This window comes from Colobus angolensis, unplaced genomic scaffold (genome assembly GCF_000951035.1).
Source record: "Colobus angolensis palliatus isolate OR3802 unplaced genomic scaffold, Cang.pa_1.0 Scaffold75, whole genome shotgun sequence".
NCBI classification, from domain to species: domain Eukaryota; kingdom Metazoa; phylum Chordata; class Mammalia; order Primates; family Cercopithecidae; genus Colobus; species Colobus angolensis.
The window spans coordinates 2685727-2706340 of NW_012121265.1; the positions used below are offsets into that span (position 1 = coordinate 2685727).

General features: G+C 39.2%; 1 protein-coding gene across 1 annotated transcript in view; it reads right to left on the minus strand.

The window, feature by feature from the left end:
- Positions 1-2444: 2444 nt before the first annotated feature.
- The window catches only part of PNLIPRP3 (pancreatic lipase-related protein 3), a 48473-nt gene continuing 30303 nt past the window's right edge, over positions 2445-20614 (minus strand). Inside the window, exons 6-12 of the mRNA XM_011927822.1 lie at positions 18727-18846; positions 18521-18643; positions 13984-14102; positions 10840-10972; positions 8263-8374; positions 3591-3758; positions 2445-3318 (exon numbers count right to left, since the gene is read on the minus strand). Of these exons, the coding sequence (XP_011783212.1) occupies positions 3237-3318; positions 3591-3758; positions 8263-8374; positions 10840-10972; positions 13984-14102; positions 18521-18643; positions 18727-18846 (857 nt within the window). The 3' untranslated portion in view covers positions 2445-3236. The remainder of the gene's footprint in view (positions 3319-3590; positions 3759-8262; positions 8375-10839; positions 10973-13983; positions 14103-18520; positions 18644-18726; positions 18847-20614) is intronic.

Below are 20614 nucleotides of genomic sequence, written 5' to 3' on the forward strand. Positions count from 1 at the left end.
AGCGAGATCATGAACCCACCAGGAGGAATGAACAACTCCAGATGCATCACCTTTAAGAACTGTAACCCTCACCATGAGGGTCCATGGCTTCATTCTTGAAGTCAGCGAGACCAAGAACCCACCAATTCCAGACACAATAGGATTGTCAATATATGAAAATTGTTAAACTGGTTGACAGGCACCTGGGGGTGCTAGTTTACTGCTTTCTTTGCTGTTGTGAATATTTAAAAGTTTCTACAAATAAATATCTTTTTTTTTTTTTTGAGACAGAGTCTCGCTCTGTTGCCCAGGCTGGACTGCAGTCGCATGATCTCGGCTCACTGGAAGCTCCAACTCCCAGGTTCACGCCATTCTCCTGCCTAAACCTCCTGAGTAGCTGGGACTACAGGTACACGTCACCACGCCCGGCTAATTTTTTTTTTTTTTTTTTTGGTATTTTTTAGTAGAGATGGGGTTTCACTGTGGTCTCGATCTCCTGACCTCGTGGTCCACCCACCTTGGCCTCCCAAAGTGCTGAGATTACAGGCGTGAGCCACTGTGCCTGGCCAAAAATAGTAATTTTTTTTTTTTTTAAATTTTTAAAAAGAGAGAGAGTGGGCGGGAGTTGACAGCAGTGTTGAACTCTGCCGTGGGACGGAGCAAATGAGTAGAATTTCCTATTTGATTTAGTGACTGGTAGTCATTGGAAATCTGGGTGAGAGCTGTTCTAAAGTCAGATGGGAACAGAGAGGAATTTAGGACTGGGAAGGATTTATTTTATTTTATTTTATTTTCTAATGGCAGGGACTTCAGATTTTAAAAACTGGATGCAATGAGAAGTTGAACATACAAGAGAAAGAAAATGTAACCCGTAGGGCAGTGTTCCCAAGAAAGCAGGAGAGGGTGGAGTCCACCACACAGAGGCAGGGGTTAGCCTGGGAGAGAAGAGGCAGCTTCCTGATTAGAAAGAAAAAGGATAGAATGGATGCAGATGTAAGTAGTTGATGTGTTTGGATCAAAAAGAGTAGATTGCTGTCTGATCATGGCATCTGTTTTCTATATAAAGTAGGAGAAGGGTTTGGGGCAGGAGGTGTCAAATGCGTTTCAGGACAGTACAGATCACAATATACATCATATCATATACATTCTAATTACATCCATCTTCTCTGTGGTACCACTCTCCGAACAGCACTTCAGGTGCCGGCCCAGAGAAAAGAAATCCGAAAGCATTTAAGGTTAAGGTTTTGTCTAACAGAAAAAAAAAAAAAAAAAATGTCACTCAGCAAGCCGGAAGGGGAGGCAGCTGTGGTCAAAGAGGACATCCCGCTTGGCGAGTTGGAGGTGGGCATTTGTGAGTGATACGATGACCAGGCATGAGTGTGAGTTAATAGTCACAGAGTGGAGGGAGTATTGGGTAATTGGACTGCATTTTCAGCATTCACTCAGGAAGCAGAACAATTCAATAATAGTCCTTGCTCAAACAGTAGTAGGCCATAATTGCTATGCTACAATAATGCAGGGCACTCAGAGGGAAAGGGAATCATTTTTTTAGTGCTTCCTTAGGGAATAGCACACACAGAAAACAACGGCATCACCTTGAACTTTTGGAATTCCTTTGCCTAGATAGTTCATGCACTATTTTTCATCCTCACACGTTCTTATAATGCAAAAAAGGGGACAGATATTAAGAACTATAGGACGGTAAGTCTATACTTTATTAAAATAGGGTTCTCGGAAGTTAACTGACTACCATTAGTCTTTTCAAGCCTTGAAGGAGCCACCCTAGAGACCTCTTGGGCGAGGAGGCAGCTAGTACTCATGTTGCCTAATGCCACGTCCGGATCCATAACTCTTCCTCCACCTTGGGACCTGCGCAGGCTCGGGGCAGCTGCTCTCAGGAAGACTTCTCTCCCCCAGGGTCTGTGCTGACTTCACCACCAGCTTGCTAATGAATGCTGGACTGTGACACGATTACTCAGTACGGCTCAGTCCCTTCTACTGAGCTTACTCATAGCCACTCTGCTCCTGGATTGGCCTGGGTGTGAATATGTGCAGCCCACCAGTGAGAACAGTACACACCGCCGGATCATGCCAAATGTCCCTGAACCCGTGTTCCTCCTTCTCCCCAGTAATCTTCCATCCCTTACTTGCAAAATGGGAGAGTATCCCACTTGCTTCTCTGCTTTCCGCCACAGCACAGATTTATTTATGTACATCCATGGGTCCTTCTGAAGGTTCAGCTGGCAGCGAGGCGCCAAGGAGAATCGAGAAACCCTCTGCAGAGTATCTGTCATCATTTCTCTCCAACAATATTTATAGCACAGACCTATAGGCTAAACACTGAGCCTAGTGATAGAAAACAGAGCAAATGAAAATATAAAATTTCTCCCTTTCGCTGGCTAAGGACAACTCATTTGGAAGAAATTGAAGCAACATAAAGAAAAAACAAAACCACCATGGACACATTTAAATATTGTAATATTGTTATTGCAAGAACAAAAGGTTATCCAAGTGCTTTACAAATGAAATGCTGCCTTGAGGCTAAATACAAATTCACCATAGAGCCTTCAAGACCCACGGAGAGGAGTAATTCTCCTGCGGCAGGGACTTTTGGAGGAAGGGGGCTATACCCTGGGTTGTTGAACTTCAGGTCCCATTGCTAACTGATGAATACATAAGAGATAAGCTCTAAAATCTCTCTTATGCACACCCTGAACACCAAGGAACACCTTGGAAATACTAGTGCAATCTCATTAGTTTTTATTATTACTAGGTAGACACATCAACCCACAAGGTTATAATCTACTATATATCATGCACTATAGTCATAATTTGTCTCAGCAAGATTTAACAACATAACAAATAGTTTTATATAATTTTAGAACAATGATTATTATATCTGAAAATGTACTTGAAAAACTCAGCAAACTAGAGGCTCACTTTTTTTCCAGTGAGTTTATACACTCACCGTACATTTGCATCACCTCCTCTTATTCAGGAAAATTCCAAAACAGCTTTATTTTGTCACTGACATCCAGATTCCTAGAGACCACAGGAATTATCTTTTGTCCCAGGGTTCAGTGTGTTTTTAAGGTGCAATTAGATGAACATTCTACACAGAAAAAACAACCAAACCTGTACTTGACTCTGAGTAAGAGCCTTGCAAATGACTGGGAGTCATTTACAAGGGTTACATTTGGTCTGGATGCCAGGTGGAAGGAGACACTTTTCTTCACTGCTCCTACTAAAGAAGTCCATCAAGACTGTATCTGAGGTTGGCATGGTTTCAGGTTCTGGGGAATACTAGGTCCCATAATGTCGTGGCTACAGAAGGTAGATCTGAAAGTTTTTAAGGAAAAAAAAAAAGGAATTTTAACCTGATGCCAGGGAAGAAAAAGACATTGGTAGATCCCCCGATTTAATTAGTCATTCTTATTTTTGAACACTTCTGCAAATAAAGCATTGGTTTCTTAAATTTTCCTTTTCTTTAATTGCAAAATTTCAAAGTCTATAAATTTTTATACTACTTGCACATTTCAAAGTATCTATGGGTTTAAACACCATTTATAAAATGTAAAGTACTAAAATGAAAAGGAAAAAGCAATACTTACTTATATCCATATTTCCCAGATGTATTTATCACCATTTCTGCTCCCAACTTATTCTGAGAATCTTCAAACAAATGTTTTTTCCAGATGAACTGAACACTTGTAATGTTTCCAACGTTAACATCTGCATCGATTAATTTTGTGTAAGTCATGCCTGGCTCAAGTTTTCCACTGTAAACAAAAATAAGACTCATAAGTTTGCACTGGCTGTTCACAGCACTGAATGAAAGAAAACACATCTGTGTATGCACTATGGAAGAGAAACTTGTATTTGCTAGCATTTGCTTGTAGGAGATTTATTCTTTCCATGTGTATTGATCAACATCTCAGAATAGCATGGTTCTGAAGTTTGAAAGAAGGGTGAAGTAAATGGAAAGCTTGGCTAGGTGATTTTTAGAGAATACCTAGAGAGGCATTATTGTGATTTCTCCACAGTGAAAGATCTGGTCTTGGCTTTGCAGTATCAGAAACCAGATTATACTGATACCAGGAAATCAAGAAATCTCAATAGTGGACTAAATTTACACAAGACTTATCTATGAACCAGAAGCCTGTTCACCAATTCACAGTGTGGAAATGCCTCCCTTTGATTAACCAAAAAGCTCCCGTGCCTTTTTTCTGGTACCTTCTTTAACCACACAAAAGGAATTGGGTAACCAAACTAGTGATCAAAAGACATTTTGTTGATCACAGCAATAGAGCAGAGAGAGGTGCCATATCTCGAGGCATAAGGTATGTTCCATCCAAGCCAAAGTGAAACCAATGACATGTTTCTTCCCTATCATGCAAAAATTCTCCACTGTGACCCAAATTGGTCATAGCACCCAAACCAACATCTCTTACCTCCAGAAGAGCTTCCTGACTCCCACTTCCTATAGCTATTGCTAATATTCTCCTTCTGATGAAACAGTCCCTTTTTTGTTGTGTTGGCAACATAAATTAAACTATAGTTAATAAATGATTAAGCTACAATCATAACTAAATTTGTCCCCATGTTGCTCCATACTGTATCACCTTTCCTTATTTCTTCATAACTTAAAACTATTCTTCTGTTAATGTATCATTTATCTACTCAAACTGCAATATTAGCTCTGTGAAAGAAGGAACTGTGTCTGCATCCCCAGCAGTTAGAGCAGTTCCTGGCACAGTGTAGGCACCTACATATTTGCTGAATGAATTAACGAACGAATATTGCTATTTCTAGGGTCTGTCTTATTAGATTACTAGTAGAATTAATTGATTTAATTACCAAATGAAACTGTTCTTCCAAATTCTTAAGGGTAATCTTTCTGTTATTCCAAGAACTATCTTCACTCAGTGCCCATACAATGCAGCCCTTTATGTCATTAGAAGTCCAATTAGCTAAGATATAACCTATGGTGAAGCTGGACTTTTTTTTTTTTAAACACTTAAGGTCAGGGGTACATGTTCAAGTACCTAGGTAAACATGTGTCATGGGGTTCTGTTGTACAAGTTACTTCATCACTCAGATATTAAGCCTAGTGCCCGTTAATTATTTTTCCTGATCCTCACCCTCCTCCCACCCTTCACCCTCTGATAGGTCCCAGTGTGTGTTGTTTCGTTCTATGTGTCTGTGTTCTCATCATTTAGCTCCCACTTATAAGTGAGAATATTCAGTATTTGGTTTCCTGTTCCTGCATTAGTTTGCTAAGGATAATGGCCTCCAGCTCCATCCATGTTCCTGCGAAGGACATGATCTCATTCTTTTTTATGGCTGCATAGTATTCCATGGTATATAGGTACCACATTTTCTTTATCTAGTCTGTCATTGATGGACATACGGGTTGATTCCATGTCTTTGCTATTATGAATAGTGCATTAACATAGGCATGCATGTGTCTTTACAATAGAACAATTTCTATTCCTTTGGGTATATAATCAGTAACGTGATTGCTGGGTCAAATGATATTTCTGTCTTTAGGTCCTCGAGGCCTTCCACAGTGGTTGAACAAATTTACATTCCAACCAGCAGTGTATAAGTGTTCTTTTTTCTCCAAAACCTCAGTATGTTATTTTTTGACTTTTAGTAATAGCCATTCTGACTGATGTGAAATGGTATCTTATTATAATTTTGATTTGCATTTCTCTAATGATCAGTGATGTTGGGCTTTTTTTCATCTGCTTGATGGCCATGTGTATGTCTTCTTTTGAAAAGTGTCTGTTGATGTCCTTTGCCTAAGGACCTAAGTTGTCTTCCAGGGTTTTTATAGTTCTGGGTTTTACATTTAAGTCTTTAATCTATCTTGAGTTAATTCTTGTAATATATGGTGTAAACAAGAGGTCCAGTTTCAGTACCTTCGGCTTATGGCTAACCAGGTATCCCAGCACCATTTATTGAGTAGGGGATTCTTTCTCCATTGCTTGTTTTTGACAGATTTGTCAAAGATCAGATAGCTATAGGTATGTGGCCTTATTTCTGGATTCTCTACTCTATTCCATTGGTATATGTGTCTGTTTTTGTAGCAGTACCATGCTGTTTTGGTTACTGTAGCTCTGTAGTATAGTTTGAAGTCAGGTAGCATGATGCTTCTAGCTTTGTTCTTTTTGCTTAGGATTGTCTTGGCTATTCGGGCTCTTCTTTTTTTTTTTTTGGTTCCATATGAATTTTAAAATAGTTTTATTTAGTTCTGTGAATAAACTCAATGGTAGTTTAATATAGATAGCATTGAATCTATAAATTGCTTTGGGCAGTAGATAGCCTATTAGAAACTTAGCCATTTGGCCAAGTGCAGTGGGCTCAGGCCTGTAATGCCAGTATTTTGGAGGCTGAGGTGGGTGGATCACTTGAGGCTAGGAGTTTGAGATCAGCCTGGCAAACATAGTGAACCCTGTCTCTACTAAAAATACAAAAATTAGCCAGGCATAGTGGTGGGCACCCGTAATCGCAGCTACTCAGGAGGCTGAGGCAGGATAATCACTTGAACCCGGGAAGGGGAGGTTGCAATGAGGCGAGATCACACCACTACACTCCAGCCTGGGTGACAGAGCGAGATTCCATCTCAAAAAAAAGAAAAACTTAGCAATTTATATAACAGTCTTATTTATTTGTGAGTTGCACAAATAAAAATATATCCTCATATTTGTATAGTATTAAATGGATGGGATTAAAAATATACCTTATATGGTATCAATTTTTTTCCACTTGCTCGATTGTCTAGATCTGTCTTTTCATGTTATTGATATTGTCATTTTAATGATATTGATTCTTCCTATCCATGAGCATGGAGAAGCTGGACTTATAAAACTTGTCTGAAGAATAGAACTAGACCAGCATACAAATTTAGCTAGCTGACTTCATTTCAAGATGAGAAATCTGCTGGGAACCTTCAATGCTTACTTACTCTTAAAAGAGGATTGGGTAACTATGCAACAGCATTACAAACAGCTTCTTCGGCTGTTATCAAAAGAACAGAGATGTGGAAACACTCTCACAAATCTTAAAAGAGGCAGAAACTGCATATTCATCACCAGCTGCCCCAGGTTAGGTGCCTCTGTGCAGGGCACAAATCACACAGCTTTTATCCAGCGTCCTGTGAGCCTCAAAACCACAGGCACATGATTGTGCTGAACTGCTCTCAGAGGGAGGCTTGATAGAGCCATGAAGAACAGGCAGAAACAAAATAGCAGACAGGAAAAAGTATCTGCAACAAAGGAACAGCATGGGTGAAGTCCTGAAGAAAGGTAAGGGTGGGATCTATTCAGTGCTGGGTAGTGCAAACAGTGTAGCCTTGCTGAACTGAAGCTGGAACAAAGCCAAAGGGTGGGAGACATGGCTAGAAGAATGGTGGGCTGGAGTCTGTGCACCAACCAGGATCCAGATCATCACTCACTGAGCTTATATTTACAGACAGTTGGACCAAGGCAAGATGACGTGCAGGAACTCTGCCAGTGATAAAACTGATGCATCTCTCAACTGACAAAATAACCAAAAAATCTCTACTGTTCGTGCCTGTGCCCAGTGTTTGAGGATGATGGAAATCACAGAGATAAAACACAAACAGATAAATCCCTTCATCTGTTTGCAAAAGAGGTTGCATCTGATTAGTATGTATAATATTAATTCTGACATAAATTACAGAATAAAATAATGGACATGAACATAATACAAAAATGCTAAGGCTGAGTAAATAAAAGATTAAGAAAATTTCAAGATAAAAGGAGGCTTTAGCAAAAGATACAAAAGGAACATCTGAACTGGATTATTTTTAACCTCTGACTATTCTAACACATGTCTAGTATCTGTGGGTAAGGCTTAGACAGCTTATTAGAAATTTAGCAATTTATATAAATGTCTCATTTGTTACTTACACAAATAAAAATATATGCTTTTATTTGTATAATATTAAGTGAATGGGATTAGAAATATACCTTGAATACTGTCAGTTTTTTTCCACTTGCTCTATTATCTAGATCTGTATTTTCATGTTATCATTTTCTAACATTTTCTGTTTCTAGTTGGAACTGTAGAGAAAATACATATTATGATTTCTACTTTATATTTGGAAAACGTGAAGTAAAAAGAAGAATCAAAGATAACATGGTAGCCTGTGGAATTATAGGAAAAGAGAGGACTGATCTGCTTGCTGAGCCAGTCTCACTGAGTGTTACTGAGCCCCCAACACGGTGCAAAGCGTCAGTTTCTCACTGTGCCTACCTGGCAATGGCAAACTCCCCAGTTTTCCCAATTGTCCCGCCTACACGAAGAAAGACAGTCCCTTGAGTGACTTTGCTTCCTCTGAGTTTAACGGACAATCTGTGCCTCCAACCTAGATATAAGGAAACAAGAAAGAAAGGGAGAGAAAGGGTTAAAAACACATGGGAAGTATGACATCCTGGATCCTTTAATGGAAATACAATTTTCAGGGTTGTATTTGAACAGTGCTGCACATATTCACACAAAAATACAACTTTAGTTTCAGTGAATTTGGTGAAAAACTACATTTAAAAATACACATTATGGGCCACATTTTAATTTTCCAGAAAAAAATAGTTTAATAATATTTTTAAAAGAACATTCTTTATTTTTCCAGGCATTTTTATCACTTTTCAAAATGGAAGTCCTGTGTCTTCTTTTGTCTGTTTCCTTTGTATTGTGTGGCATATATATAGCATGTATACTTTCTATAGCCAAGTTTTTATTTGCCGTAGTGTGACAATTAATCCAGAAAAATCTAGGAAACCTATTGGGCAAGAAGATGTGTGCTTTTATAATCATTTAGAGGCAAAGCGAGTCATTCTTCTTCTCCTGCAGGGATATGCGCTAAGAATGCCCAGTACACATAGATACAGATCAATATAGTATCTGTCAGTAGGATCATTCCCTTGTAAATGGTCAAATGTAAATTTTTACATCTAGAGCTAAACAGATCTTTTTTATTGAATTCTTAAATTACTGTATGCTTAATAACAAACTAAAACAATGCAATTCTTCATATGATTGTTTGAAAAAGAATTGAAAAGGGAAAGAAACCTACCAGAGAGGAATTTTAATTCCTGAGTTAATCATTGTCAAAGAATTTTCTTTCTCTTCTCAGCCTATTCTACTGGAATCTGGGTCCCCCTGCTATCTTTCTATTGGAATCTGGGTCCCCCTGCTCTCTTTCCACTGAAACTACCCCAGCCAAACTCAGTAAGGGTTGTATTGTTTCTTCATCCAATGAGCCTCTGTGGGGCCCTGTCTCATTTGACCATAATACAAAGGAAATAGACAAAAGAAGACACAGGACTTCCATTCTTAGAAGTCATAAAAATACTTGGTGTGGGCCAGGAGCGGGGGCTCACACCTGTAATCCCAGCACTTTGGGAGGCCGAGACTGGCAGATCACGAGGTCAGGAGATCAAGACCATCCTGGCTAACATGGTGAAACCCCGTCTCTACTAAAAATACAAAAAATTAGCCACGCGTGGTGGTGTGCGCCTGTAGTCCCAGCTACTCCAGAGGCTGAGGCAGGAGAATGGCATGAACCAGAGAGGCGGAGCTTGCAGTGAACTGAGATCGCACCACTGCACTCCAGCCTGGGCAACAGAGGGAGACTGCGTCTCAAAAAAAAAAAAAAACCAATTTGCTGTGGCATATGTCTCCTCTCTTCCTCCTCATCTTTCTTTCTTTGGCTCTTTTAACGATAACCTTCACTGGTCTTCCTTCTCTCTGCCCATTCTTCAGTCTCCTTTGCAGGGGCCTCTTTCTCTCTTTCCTTCTCATCTGGCACATTCTTCTTGGGTAAGGACATCATCCACTTTCACCACACTGACTACAGGCTGAGTGACTCCCAAATCTCTGTAGAACACATCCATTTCCAGAGGCTGAGATCCCTATCTCTACCTGCCTCATGGGGCACACATACACTCAAACCCTAAAGGCAGCTCCACAGTAACATGTGAGAAACTAGCCCATCATCTTGCTCCAAACTAGCCTTTCTTCCTGTGTCATCAAGCTCAGAGAATGACACATCATCCACAGCCAGAACTGTCCTTGACTCCTTGCTTTTCTGCATTTTTAAATCCATTCACCTATATCCATTTTGCTTCTACCTTCTATCTTTGCAACCTCTCTACTTCTTTTTTCTTTTCTTTTTCTTTTTTTTTTTTTTGCCTGAATTGTGGCAATAATTATCTAACAGGCACCCTGCTTCCATCTTGTGGCCTTCTAATCCATGCAGAAACTAAAGTGATTTTTCTAAAAATAAAAATAGTCTGGTAATTCTTAATACCCTTCAATGGCTTTTCATTCACCCACAGATAAAGCCCAACCTTTCCACTTGGGACACAAGGCCCGTCCCTCATTATCTGTACCAATTTGTCTCTCCCACTTCATCTCCTATCACTGTCCTCCCAGTCTCTACAATCCTGGCAGGGGCTTCTTTCAGTTTCTGCTCTCTCTTACTTCCAGGCATTTACAGATGTGCCCTTCTGCCTAGAATACTCCTACTTTCCTTCTCCGTCTTACTCATCCTACGGGAGTCAGCTTAGAAAGGCTCCCTGACCTTTATGCTCTGCACATATCTTGAATGTTTCCTAAGAGAAAGTTTATTACTCAGGATTGGAACTGAGATTTTACTTGCTGTCTTTCCCATTAGCCTAAACTCAGTTAAAGACCTCACTGTGTTGTTCTTCACCGAATTCCCAGTCTGGCCCAATGCCCAATTATTTAGTAGACACTCAATAAAAACTGTTGAATTTTTAAAGATAAGTACCTTAAAACATTACAATAAAACTTAGCTATAATACTTACGGGCAAATGGGGAAAGAGACCCTGTGTTTAAAAAATAATATAATCCATTAGTCTTCATATTTTTGAGGTGAAATCTATCAGCAAAATGACCCATTGTTGGGCAACCTTCTTTGGGACAAAAGAAGCAATTTCCCTGATGACAGAAAATGAAAGGTGATTACTCACATAATTAGAAATGTTGCCCTTCAATAAAATGCGTGATATATTATTAAATAATAATACATCTCAAGTATCTAAATAGAGGATACACATTTTAAAAGTGCCTAACAGGCCACCATGTCTCTTTTCAAAAATAAAACAAAAGCAACTGAGGGAAAAAGAGAAACTCCCTGTTAGAAAAATGGGTAGATGATATGAAGACAATCCACAGAAGAGGAAACTCAAATAGTCAAATAACTATGTAAAAAAGATGCTCAATCTTACTAGTTGTCAGGAATGTGTTAACTAAAACAAGGTATAATTTCATATTCAACAGATTTGCAAACATTAAAGCAATTGGCAACACTGAATATGTGTAATAGGGAAATTCTCCTTCGCTTTTGCTGGAAAGCTGTATTATTCTTCACTGCATTCCCAGTCTGGAATATAATTTTTAAAACGTCAAAAATATAATCAGATCAAATTTTTAAATTTTTAAAAGTTTGCTGTCCACGCAAAAGAATAGTCCTTGAGCTGGGAGACTTCAAACTGAAAATGTTAAGAAGCCCCCGCTTACAGCAGTCATAGGATAGTTTATAAAGACGGAAATATTTTGACCTTTTTTTGCGATTGGCTATTATACATTAACATTCTTCTCTAGGGCAAGTAGAGATATTTATGTTGATTTGTCTATAGCTGATTGGTTTAATTTCCCTGAATCATGCTGACAAGCAGGTAAAGCTCACGTTTTTTTGTTTCATTTGTGATTAGAGCTGGTGTTTCTGGGAAATCAGCCTGACTTGGTTTTGGCTATGTGGTTGTGGGTGGCCTTGGGTTATATCTAAATTGTGGCCTTCATTTGTATTTTTCTTTAGCAATCAATAGACATTTTAAACAGTGATTTGGTAATGTCTAATAAAGAAGGAAATGTATGTATGCTTTGATAATTTCACTTCTGTTGTATGCCATGAAGGAATTCCACTCAAGCACATAAGGAGACATACAAAGATGGCAGAGTTGGTAGACATTGCTTTAAATAGCAAAAACTGGAAACAATCAAAACTCACATTAGTAGGGGAACGAATCAATAAATTACGACTGATTCCTATAAAATAACTACATTAGATCTATGTACATCAATGTAGATTTCAAATTTTATATTTATGATATTTAATGAAAACAGCAAATCCAGAAACGTGCTTATCACATGATAGCATTTATTTGATATATATCAAATTCAACTCTGCCTTAGGGGCAGGAATGAAGGGAATATAAGGCTCTTGGCTTCTTTAATTTTATTTGTATGTTTTAAAAATCTAAAGGAAAAGGAATGAAATGTGAACATTTAAAAAACATGGGTAGCAGCCGGGCACGGTGGCTCATGCCTGTAATCCCAGCACTTTGAGAGGCTGAGGCTGGCAGATCACGAGGTCAGGAGATCGAGACCACAGTGAAACCCCGTCTCTACTAAAAAATACCAAAAAAAAAAAAAAAAAAAAAATTAGCCAGGTGTGGTGGTGCGTGTCTGTATTCCCAGCTACTCAGGAGGCTGAGGCCGTAGGATGGTGTGAACCCAGGAGGCGGAGCTTGCAGTGAGCCGAGATCACACTACTGCACTCCATCCTGGGTGAAAGAGTGAGACTCTGTCTCAAAAAAAAAACATGGGTAGCAGTGCTTGAATATTTGCTATTTTAGGCTTTGAACTTTTAATTTAATAAACCATGGACCATTTAGGCTAGGACTACAGTAACATCCTATTTATTTATTTACTTACTTTTTGAGATGGGGCCTCAATTTGTCACCTAGGCTGGAATGCAGTTGTTATTCAGAGGCATGATCATAGCACACTGTAGCCTTGAATGTCTGGGCTTAAGAGATCTCCTGCCTTAGCCTCCCAAGTAGCTGGGACTACAGGTGCATGCCACTGCTGGCTCTGACTTACTTTGATTGTATGACTCTTTGGGTACAGTACAATAAAATATGTCAAGGAAATTGATTCATTCTAATAGTTTGTAACCACATGTAGCATCCATGTGGCATGAGCTAGCTTCTAAGTGTTCTCCAATTTGGCAGATTAACTCTTATCTCCAAATATACAATGACTCCAAGGGCTTGCTTCCACTAGAAGTAAATGCTAGGATCCCTTGGGTGCTCAGAGCAGCAGCCATGGCAGGAAGAAGAGAGAGGAGAAGGAGGATATGTGGGAAATGTTAATGTTTGGCTGTCAAGCTTTCTGAGAATGGCAGGAAACTGAGAGGATGGCCTAAACTCATCCATCTGCCAAGTTCTGTAGCAAGAGAGAAATGCTTCTTCATGTCACAACACAGTGCTTATTTGCAAAGTACTATTACTTACCATAAACTTCGACTGAACAGCCCACATTTTCTACCGTGATAAAACAGGGGATTAGGTCTCTAAAGCACAAAAATGAAGATCTTTTCCACTTCCCACTACAAAATAGATTTTCTTTCTTTTACTCAAGTAAAATCAGATTTGGTAGTTTGTCACATATTGATCTGTGTGGAACTCCTCTGAGCTATCTATGCCTTAGTTCTGCTCTGTGTAAATAATTACATTTTAATAAAATAATGTTCATATTCCAAGTAAATAGTAATATGTTTGGTTGTAGCTATTGATTGGTTCAGCCTTCTTAAGGCATTTTTGAAGATGACATTTAAAATATATATGCAGAAATATTTTTGCCCTAGACTTACGCCTGTTACACAGTAGCACCTAATTACTGCATAACAAATGGCCAAAAAAGCAAAATTGTATATAACCTTCAAAAGAGCTGAAACAACCAGAATATAAACAGTTGGTTGAGTTATTTCAACCCTCCAGCAAGCCCAGCTACTGTTCAGTACTCAGCACAGAAACAATCCATTATTTCCCAAAATGGCAGGTGCATTTTTTTTGCTACCTACTCGAAACCCTAGTGTTTAGCTGGACGATTGTGTTTCAAAAAATTACTTTATAATTAAATTCCAAGTAAGATGATTTACTTACTGCTTTAAAAGATGTGTAGGATCTACAAGGATAAGCAATAAATGCATCAGGATTAAGAATGCTTTCAGCATAAAATTGATGACTTCGGGCATGGTTACAGTCAAAGAAGGAAGCCATTTCTGTGAAAACAATTCCCAATTAACTGATAGCAATTAACTGATAACAGTAGCATAAACCATTTCTTAGAAAAAGTAACTGTAAGTGGCAGTCTCTTGAGTTGCGAGGGCCAGACCTTTTGTCTAGGCTTGGATATTGTACAACATTTATCAAAGTTACATATAATTTTATTTGTACCAAAGAATTATGTGACTCAAAAGGGACATTCAAGAAGTGGAAATAAACAAAAGCAAATGTGATGACTTTGTGCTTTGACACTAATATACTGAGTCACTTCCTAGTGACAGTGGCAGGAGGCAGGCAATTTCTTAGGCAGATAGGAGTGTATACCAGTGAACACCCTTCAAGCCAAAAACAATGTGAAGCCTGAAAACCAAGCTGCCAGTTCTGGGTAACGTCCCTGACCAGAGTGAGAACTTCTATTCCTGTTTGCCTGGTCTTTCCTGAACAATGTTTTTGGTTCTTCCTGAACAAGGATTTTTAACCAATTAAATGTTGCTTTTTCCAAGGCTACCTACAGCCCACACCTCCCTCATTCTGAGTCTATAAAAAACCCAGACTAAGCCACACTTTGGTGACTACCTGCCTTTGGGTGGAAACTACCTGCCTTCAGGTAGGGGCTACCCACTTTGGGTTCCCCTCTCAGCCAAGAGCTGTTTTGTCACTCGATAAAACTCTTCTCTGCCTTGCTCACTCTTCATTTGTCTGTGTAACCTCATTCTTCCTGGACGTGGGACAAGAACCTGAGACCCACCAAATGGCAGATGCCAAAGGAGCTGCTGAAACACTGTAGCCCTCCCACCCCATGCATCAGGAAGCAGTGGTGGGGCTGGGACAGCCCAAGAGCTGTGGGCTGGAGTATGGCAATGGGATCAAACAATCTGGGACACATCCCTGTTTGCTGAACTATGCAGAGGGTGGGAACAAATAAGCTGTAACACAAATGAGCCATCAAGTTTCCTGGGGGCTCAGACCTCAAGGCTCCCTAAGCCTTGGTAACATGCTGTATGTAACATCCCTTTTGGGGCTCTGTGGTTCCTGGCATCTCTGAGTTTTTTGGGCACCATCACATTTCCCTTGTTCAGAAGCTGGCGTCCAAGGTGGAAGCTGCTTGCAGTATACCTGGTCCAGTCACAGCCTCACATGGAACCAGTGCCTGTGCTGGCCTAAAGCCACCCACCCTACCACAGCAGCAGGCATGCCTGGCTCACCCTTGGCAGGTGTGAGATCCAGGTCAGCAGAGTGAGCTAAGCACAGGCTGCCAGGCCAAGTGGGTGAGACAAGTCCAGTGGTGAGCCCAGCAGGTGAAAGTGAAACTCAAGCAGAGGCACTGCAGGCTGTGGAGGTCTCTGGCTGGTGAAGCAGCACGGAAAAAATCCTGTATCACTAGGATCTCTGACACAGTATCCCTGTGCATATAGTATCTCCACTGTAGACCAATTAAGAGTCTGCCTCTCTGTTTCTGCAAGAATAACTAAACTCCCTCCTATTCAACCACAAAATATTCAGCATTGTTAATCAGTGCTGAGTTAAAGGTGTAACAGGTAGGGGGTTTTATAAAGAATGCTAAAGATGAATTAGTTTTACCATTATCAAGCATGACATTATTGCCATCAATAGTTGGGATTATTAGAATAATAATAAGATCTAAATACATCTGCATATTCCAAAATTTTCATAACTTTGTAGTCATTTCTTCTTTCTTTTCTTTCTTCTTCTTCTTTTTTATTTTAGAGATGAGGCCTCACTACCTTGTTGTGCCCAGGCTGGTCTTGAACTCCTGGCCTCAAGTCTCAAGTGATCCTCCTGGCTCAGCCTCTGAAAGTGCTGGGATTACAGGTGTAAGCCACTGTGTCCAGCCATTTATGCTTTCTTTTATTTTACATAACAATATTTTTACTGAATGGCATGGACTATTCTTTCAATGACCTACACAGCTTAGCCAATCTTTGAGAAACTAGATTTTGGTTTTAGCATATACAGTATAATTATTATGTAATAATTGCTTCCAACAAATGACTCCTTCCTAGGTCCTCACTCATTTGCAGTATTATGTAACCATTCCTTCTCTCAACATGGAGGCCATGTTTTCATACCCCTGCCCCATTACAGGCTGATCTTGTGACTTGCTTTGCCCAGTAGCTAAGAATCAAGATCAGTTCTGTGGAGAAACTCACACTGTTAAGTTCTAAGGCTTTAAAAGACCTTCCAGCATCCACTCTTACTGTCTTGGAACCCAGCTGCAATATTATGAAATCCAGGCTACCTGGCTGGGGAGAGAGGTCCTGAAGGATGACAGACCACCTAACAGAGGAGAACAAGTCCCAGGGTTCCCAACATGGAGGGTGATCTCAGACCTCCTCATCCAGCTTAGCTCAGCTCAGCCCCCAACTGGATGCAGTCACCTGAGTTACTCCAGCCAACACCACACAAAGCAGAGTCTCAGCAGAACTCTGCCTGAATTCTGACCCTCAGAATGCTGGCAATAACATAATTTTTCTTGTAATTGTTCACTGTGGTTTGTTATACAATAGAGAACTGAGACAGCATAGTTTCAGAAATAATGTAATATCGTCAGCACAAATTAATAATTGGCATCATCCATTTTTATTAAACAAAGACTTCTTTTACATTAGGTCTCTATATATCTATAGATTTATATTCACAATTAATTGTGATTTAGACAAGACGGTTCATTAGAATATAGCAAACTATTAATTTTAAAAGTAATGGTTTCTTAGTAATAAATTTAAGTAAAATAGAACACCTTGAAGTCTTAAAACTCATCCAAAGGTTTAACATGAATGATAAATGTTCTTTTAATCCAATAAAGTTATGGGAAATCTTAAAATGTCTCAAAATGTTAGCTTATGATAAATGTATATTTTAGTTGAATTAATCTTTTATAGAATTCATATGATCTGTGTATAACAATTAATTATGTAATGAAGTCTTCTGATCTATATTTTGTCCTAATAGAAAGGATTCATAGTCATAATATAGAAAATAATGAGGAAAATCAATTTAATAATATGTCTTTTTTGTATGAATTTTGCTTATCTGAACTAGGTAAAATTGGCTTTATTTCTTATTTGTTGTACCTGTAGATTAGACAGTTGTGCGGGTTTTTAAAATGTAGTCATTACAAATATATACTTCTGATCACATTTACTCTTTCAGAGCAAATATTAAACCTTTGTAATTTATTTCTAGTGAAGTAGTTACCTGAGTTACACTCAGTACTATGATCTGTGTATCTTTCCTGCACAACAGCCAAATGAAAAAAGCAAGTAATTTCAAGCCTTGATATCTTAACTACATGGGATTGGGCTGTGAGATATTTAGAATCATCCAGGTATCCATTATCATATCATCATACATATATATTATCATGTATTATTGCATATTATGGATAGTATATTTCATTACTTATATGATGAAATGTAGAGACAGGGAAGAATAAATTTCCCAAATAATAACCTTTTGGTGCCTTATAACTTAATGCCGTATAGATATTACAATTATTATTAGTGGAAGCTACTATAAAAAGTTAAATACTACTTGTTTAATTTGTGATTACAGCATCCAGAGTGATTCTTTTACAAGTAACTAAAACCACGTCTCTTCTCTGCTCAAAACCCACTCATGGCTCCTATCTCTTTTGAGTGAAAGCTGAAGTCTTTTCTACCATCCACAAACTCCTGTGTTATTGCCCTCTGCCTGATTCCCTCTCTAACCTTATGCACTGCTTCTCTCCTTTTACCTAGTTTCAGCCACAACAGGCTCCTCACTGTCATGAACTTGCCAGGCTGATTCCTGTTTTCAGCCCTTATACTTGCTTCCCCCTGTTGGCCTGGAATGCCTCTTCCCCCGGTGTCTATAAGGCTTACTCCTTTAGGACATCTCTTCAGTAAGGACTCCCTTACCATCTCATCAACAATTTTCTTCCTCTACTTTACCTTCTCTGTCACCAACACATCATATTCCTTTTCCATGCTTTATTTTGTCTCCTTAGCTCTTATACTATCTATTGGTTTCCTAACAAGTTAGAAAATTAACTCCATCAGGGAGAGACCTTTGTCTTTTGTATTCATTTCTATATTTGCTGTTCCTAGAATAATGCCTAACACATAGTAAACACTCAATACTTATTTGCTGAGTGAATAACACACTTTCCTTGTTTTTACTGAGTGACTAATATGCTAGACATTGATAAGGCACCAGGGATACAAAGTTAACTAAGACACAGTACCCGATCTTGCGGTTCTTACAACTGGTGGGAGAGCTTCTTATATGCAACTGTGTTTTGGGAGAAAATACAGTCTATATGTATGTTATACATAAAAGTATGTGGATCCCGTCTAAGGAGAGAGCTCAGTGAATATATATCAGCAGCATTCATAGTTTAGAAACTATTCACCTTTTTTGTAACTATTGAAGTTAAATTTCAGTAAAGGTGTAATTAAGTCTTCACATCCTGGCATGTGCTTCCCTCCATTTGGGTAAAAGTCAAGATGACCACAAGCATCAATGGTTCCAACACCTGAAATAAATAAAAATGGGGTAAATGCCTCTACAAATCTCCTCTATGCTTCAATGAAGTTTCTGATTCTGTTAAAAACCTACCAAGCTCAAAGAGGATGCGAGCTGCATTTGTATGAATAACATCAACAAAGTTGGCATCCGAGGAGTCTAGCCTGACTTCCTTTGGAGTGTTGTGGAAAAATGGCCCAGCTGGGTCCAACCCTAGAGAAAGCACAACCAAGACATGTTGTGTGGAAGTGCACATTAATATTGTTGTCACTTTGGAAACATGTGCCCTTTCCTACATTATTTCTATCAATCAAAGATCACTCAGCAAAACGTACAGATACATAATCTAAATCTATAAATCTAGGGTCTCTATATATTGCAATGTCAAGTTTCTACAGATAAGTAATGCTATGTTGAGACAATGCCAAAACAGCTAACAAACGAAAAAAAATCACAGTGGCTATTCTAGGGTCTGTATGTGGTGTACCATATATACAATAAGGTTATGGATTACAAACGTTCCTGAAAAGCAACATCTGTAGGCAAAAAATTAAACAAAATTTAAAAAAAACCACTCTTCAATATGTAAAGATGAATCTACAAAGCAACACAATTAAAATAGCAGAATCTTTGTCCTGAACTATGGCTCACTTTGTTCTACTTTTCATTAATAGTAATACAAATGAAAAGCTGTAAGCCCAGGGAAGTGAAGGGACTAGACAAGGTTATCATATGTTAGAGGCAAACTGGACTAAGAGACCAGGTGTCCAGACTCTCATCCCATTGTGTCATGTTCAAATGTTTCATAAAATAAGGACAAGGTAGCTGGAAGTCTTTAAAACATTATGATCTTTCACATATACAATCATTTCTGTATTTGACAATTATTTGTCAAGCAACTGGTATGTGCCAGGAACTAAGTTCAGCATTCAGATATGAGGAATAAGACCTTGCTTTGTCCTCAAGGGATTTTCCATTTGGTGGGAAAGCCACCTCAATCAGTGTCCTCCGTGCAGAGGCAGTGGTGATCATAAGTGTTATCTAAGCACAGAGAAGCCGCATATAACCCAGTCTTGGGAAACTAGGATGTGCTTCTGCAAGAGATAAGAAACACGGCCTGGTGCAGTGGCTCACACCTGTAATCCCAGCACCTTTGGAGGCCGAGGCGGGTGGATCACGAGGTCAGGAGTTCGACACCAGCCTGGCCAAGATGGTAAAACCCCATCTCTACTAAAAGTACAAAAATTAGCTAGGCACAGTGGCACACACCTATAAGCCTAGCTACTTGGGAGGCTGAGGCAGGAGAATCACTTGAATCCAGGAGGTGGAGGTTGCAATGAGCCGAGATTATGCCACTGCACTCTAGCCTGGGTGACAGAGCAAGACTCCATCTCAAAAAAAAAAAGAAAAAAAAAAAGAAAAGAAAACAGAAAAAGTAACGCTAGTAGAGATCTGAGGGACCAGAAGAATTGGCCAGGGCAAAGGTAAGGTGGCCAGCAACCCAGGGGAGGACAGAGAGTACGTGGCCGCCAGAGAATGAACTAAGGAAATGCAATCACTCCACTTTCAACTTTTGTGGAGCTTGGGTCTAGGGAATGCAATAGGCTAGGGCATCATTTAGAAGGAAACGGGAGGCCAGGAAGGAAGGGGTGAGTTTCAGCACAGCGCTTCTGTTGACAAGATCTGAGAAAAAGTAAACAAATGACTTAAGTCCACAAAGGCGGTGGAACTCAGAGCACAGGTGGAAAGACAATTAGACAAAGAGATCAATGAAGTAAAGCAACATGCATATGAATGAACCATTCGTGCTTAACAAAGAAAGAGGAAAAAGTATTTACCTCACAATTAATCTTCAACTCTTGGAAGAATTTTTATTTTACCAGTGTGACTACACACAACTGTCTAATAAAGTCAGGATTCCTGGAGAGAAACATCCCAAGATAGGTTGGAGGACAAGGCAATCAGATTAAAAAAAAAAAAA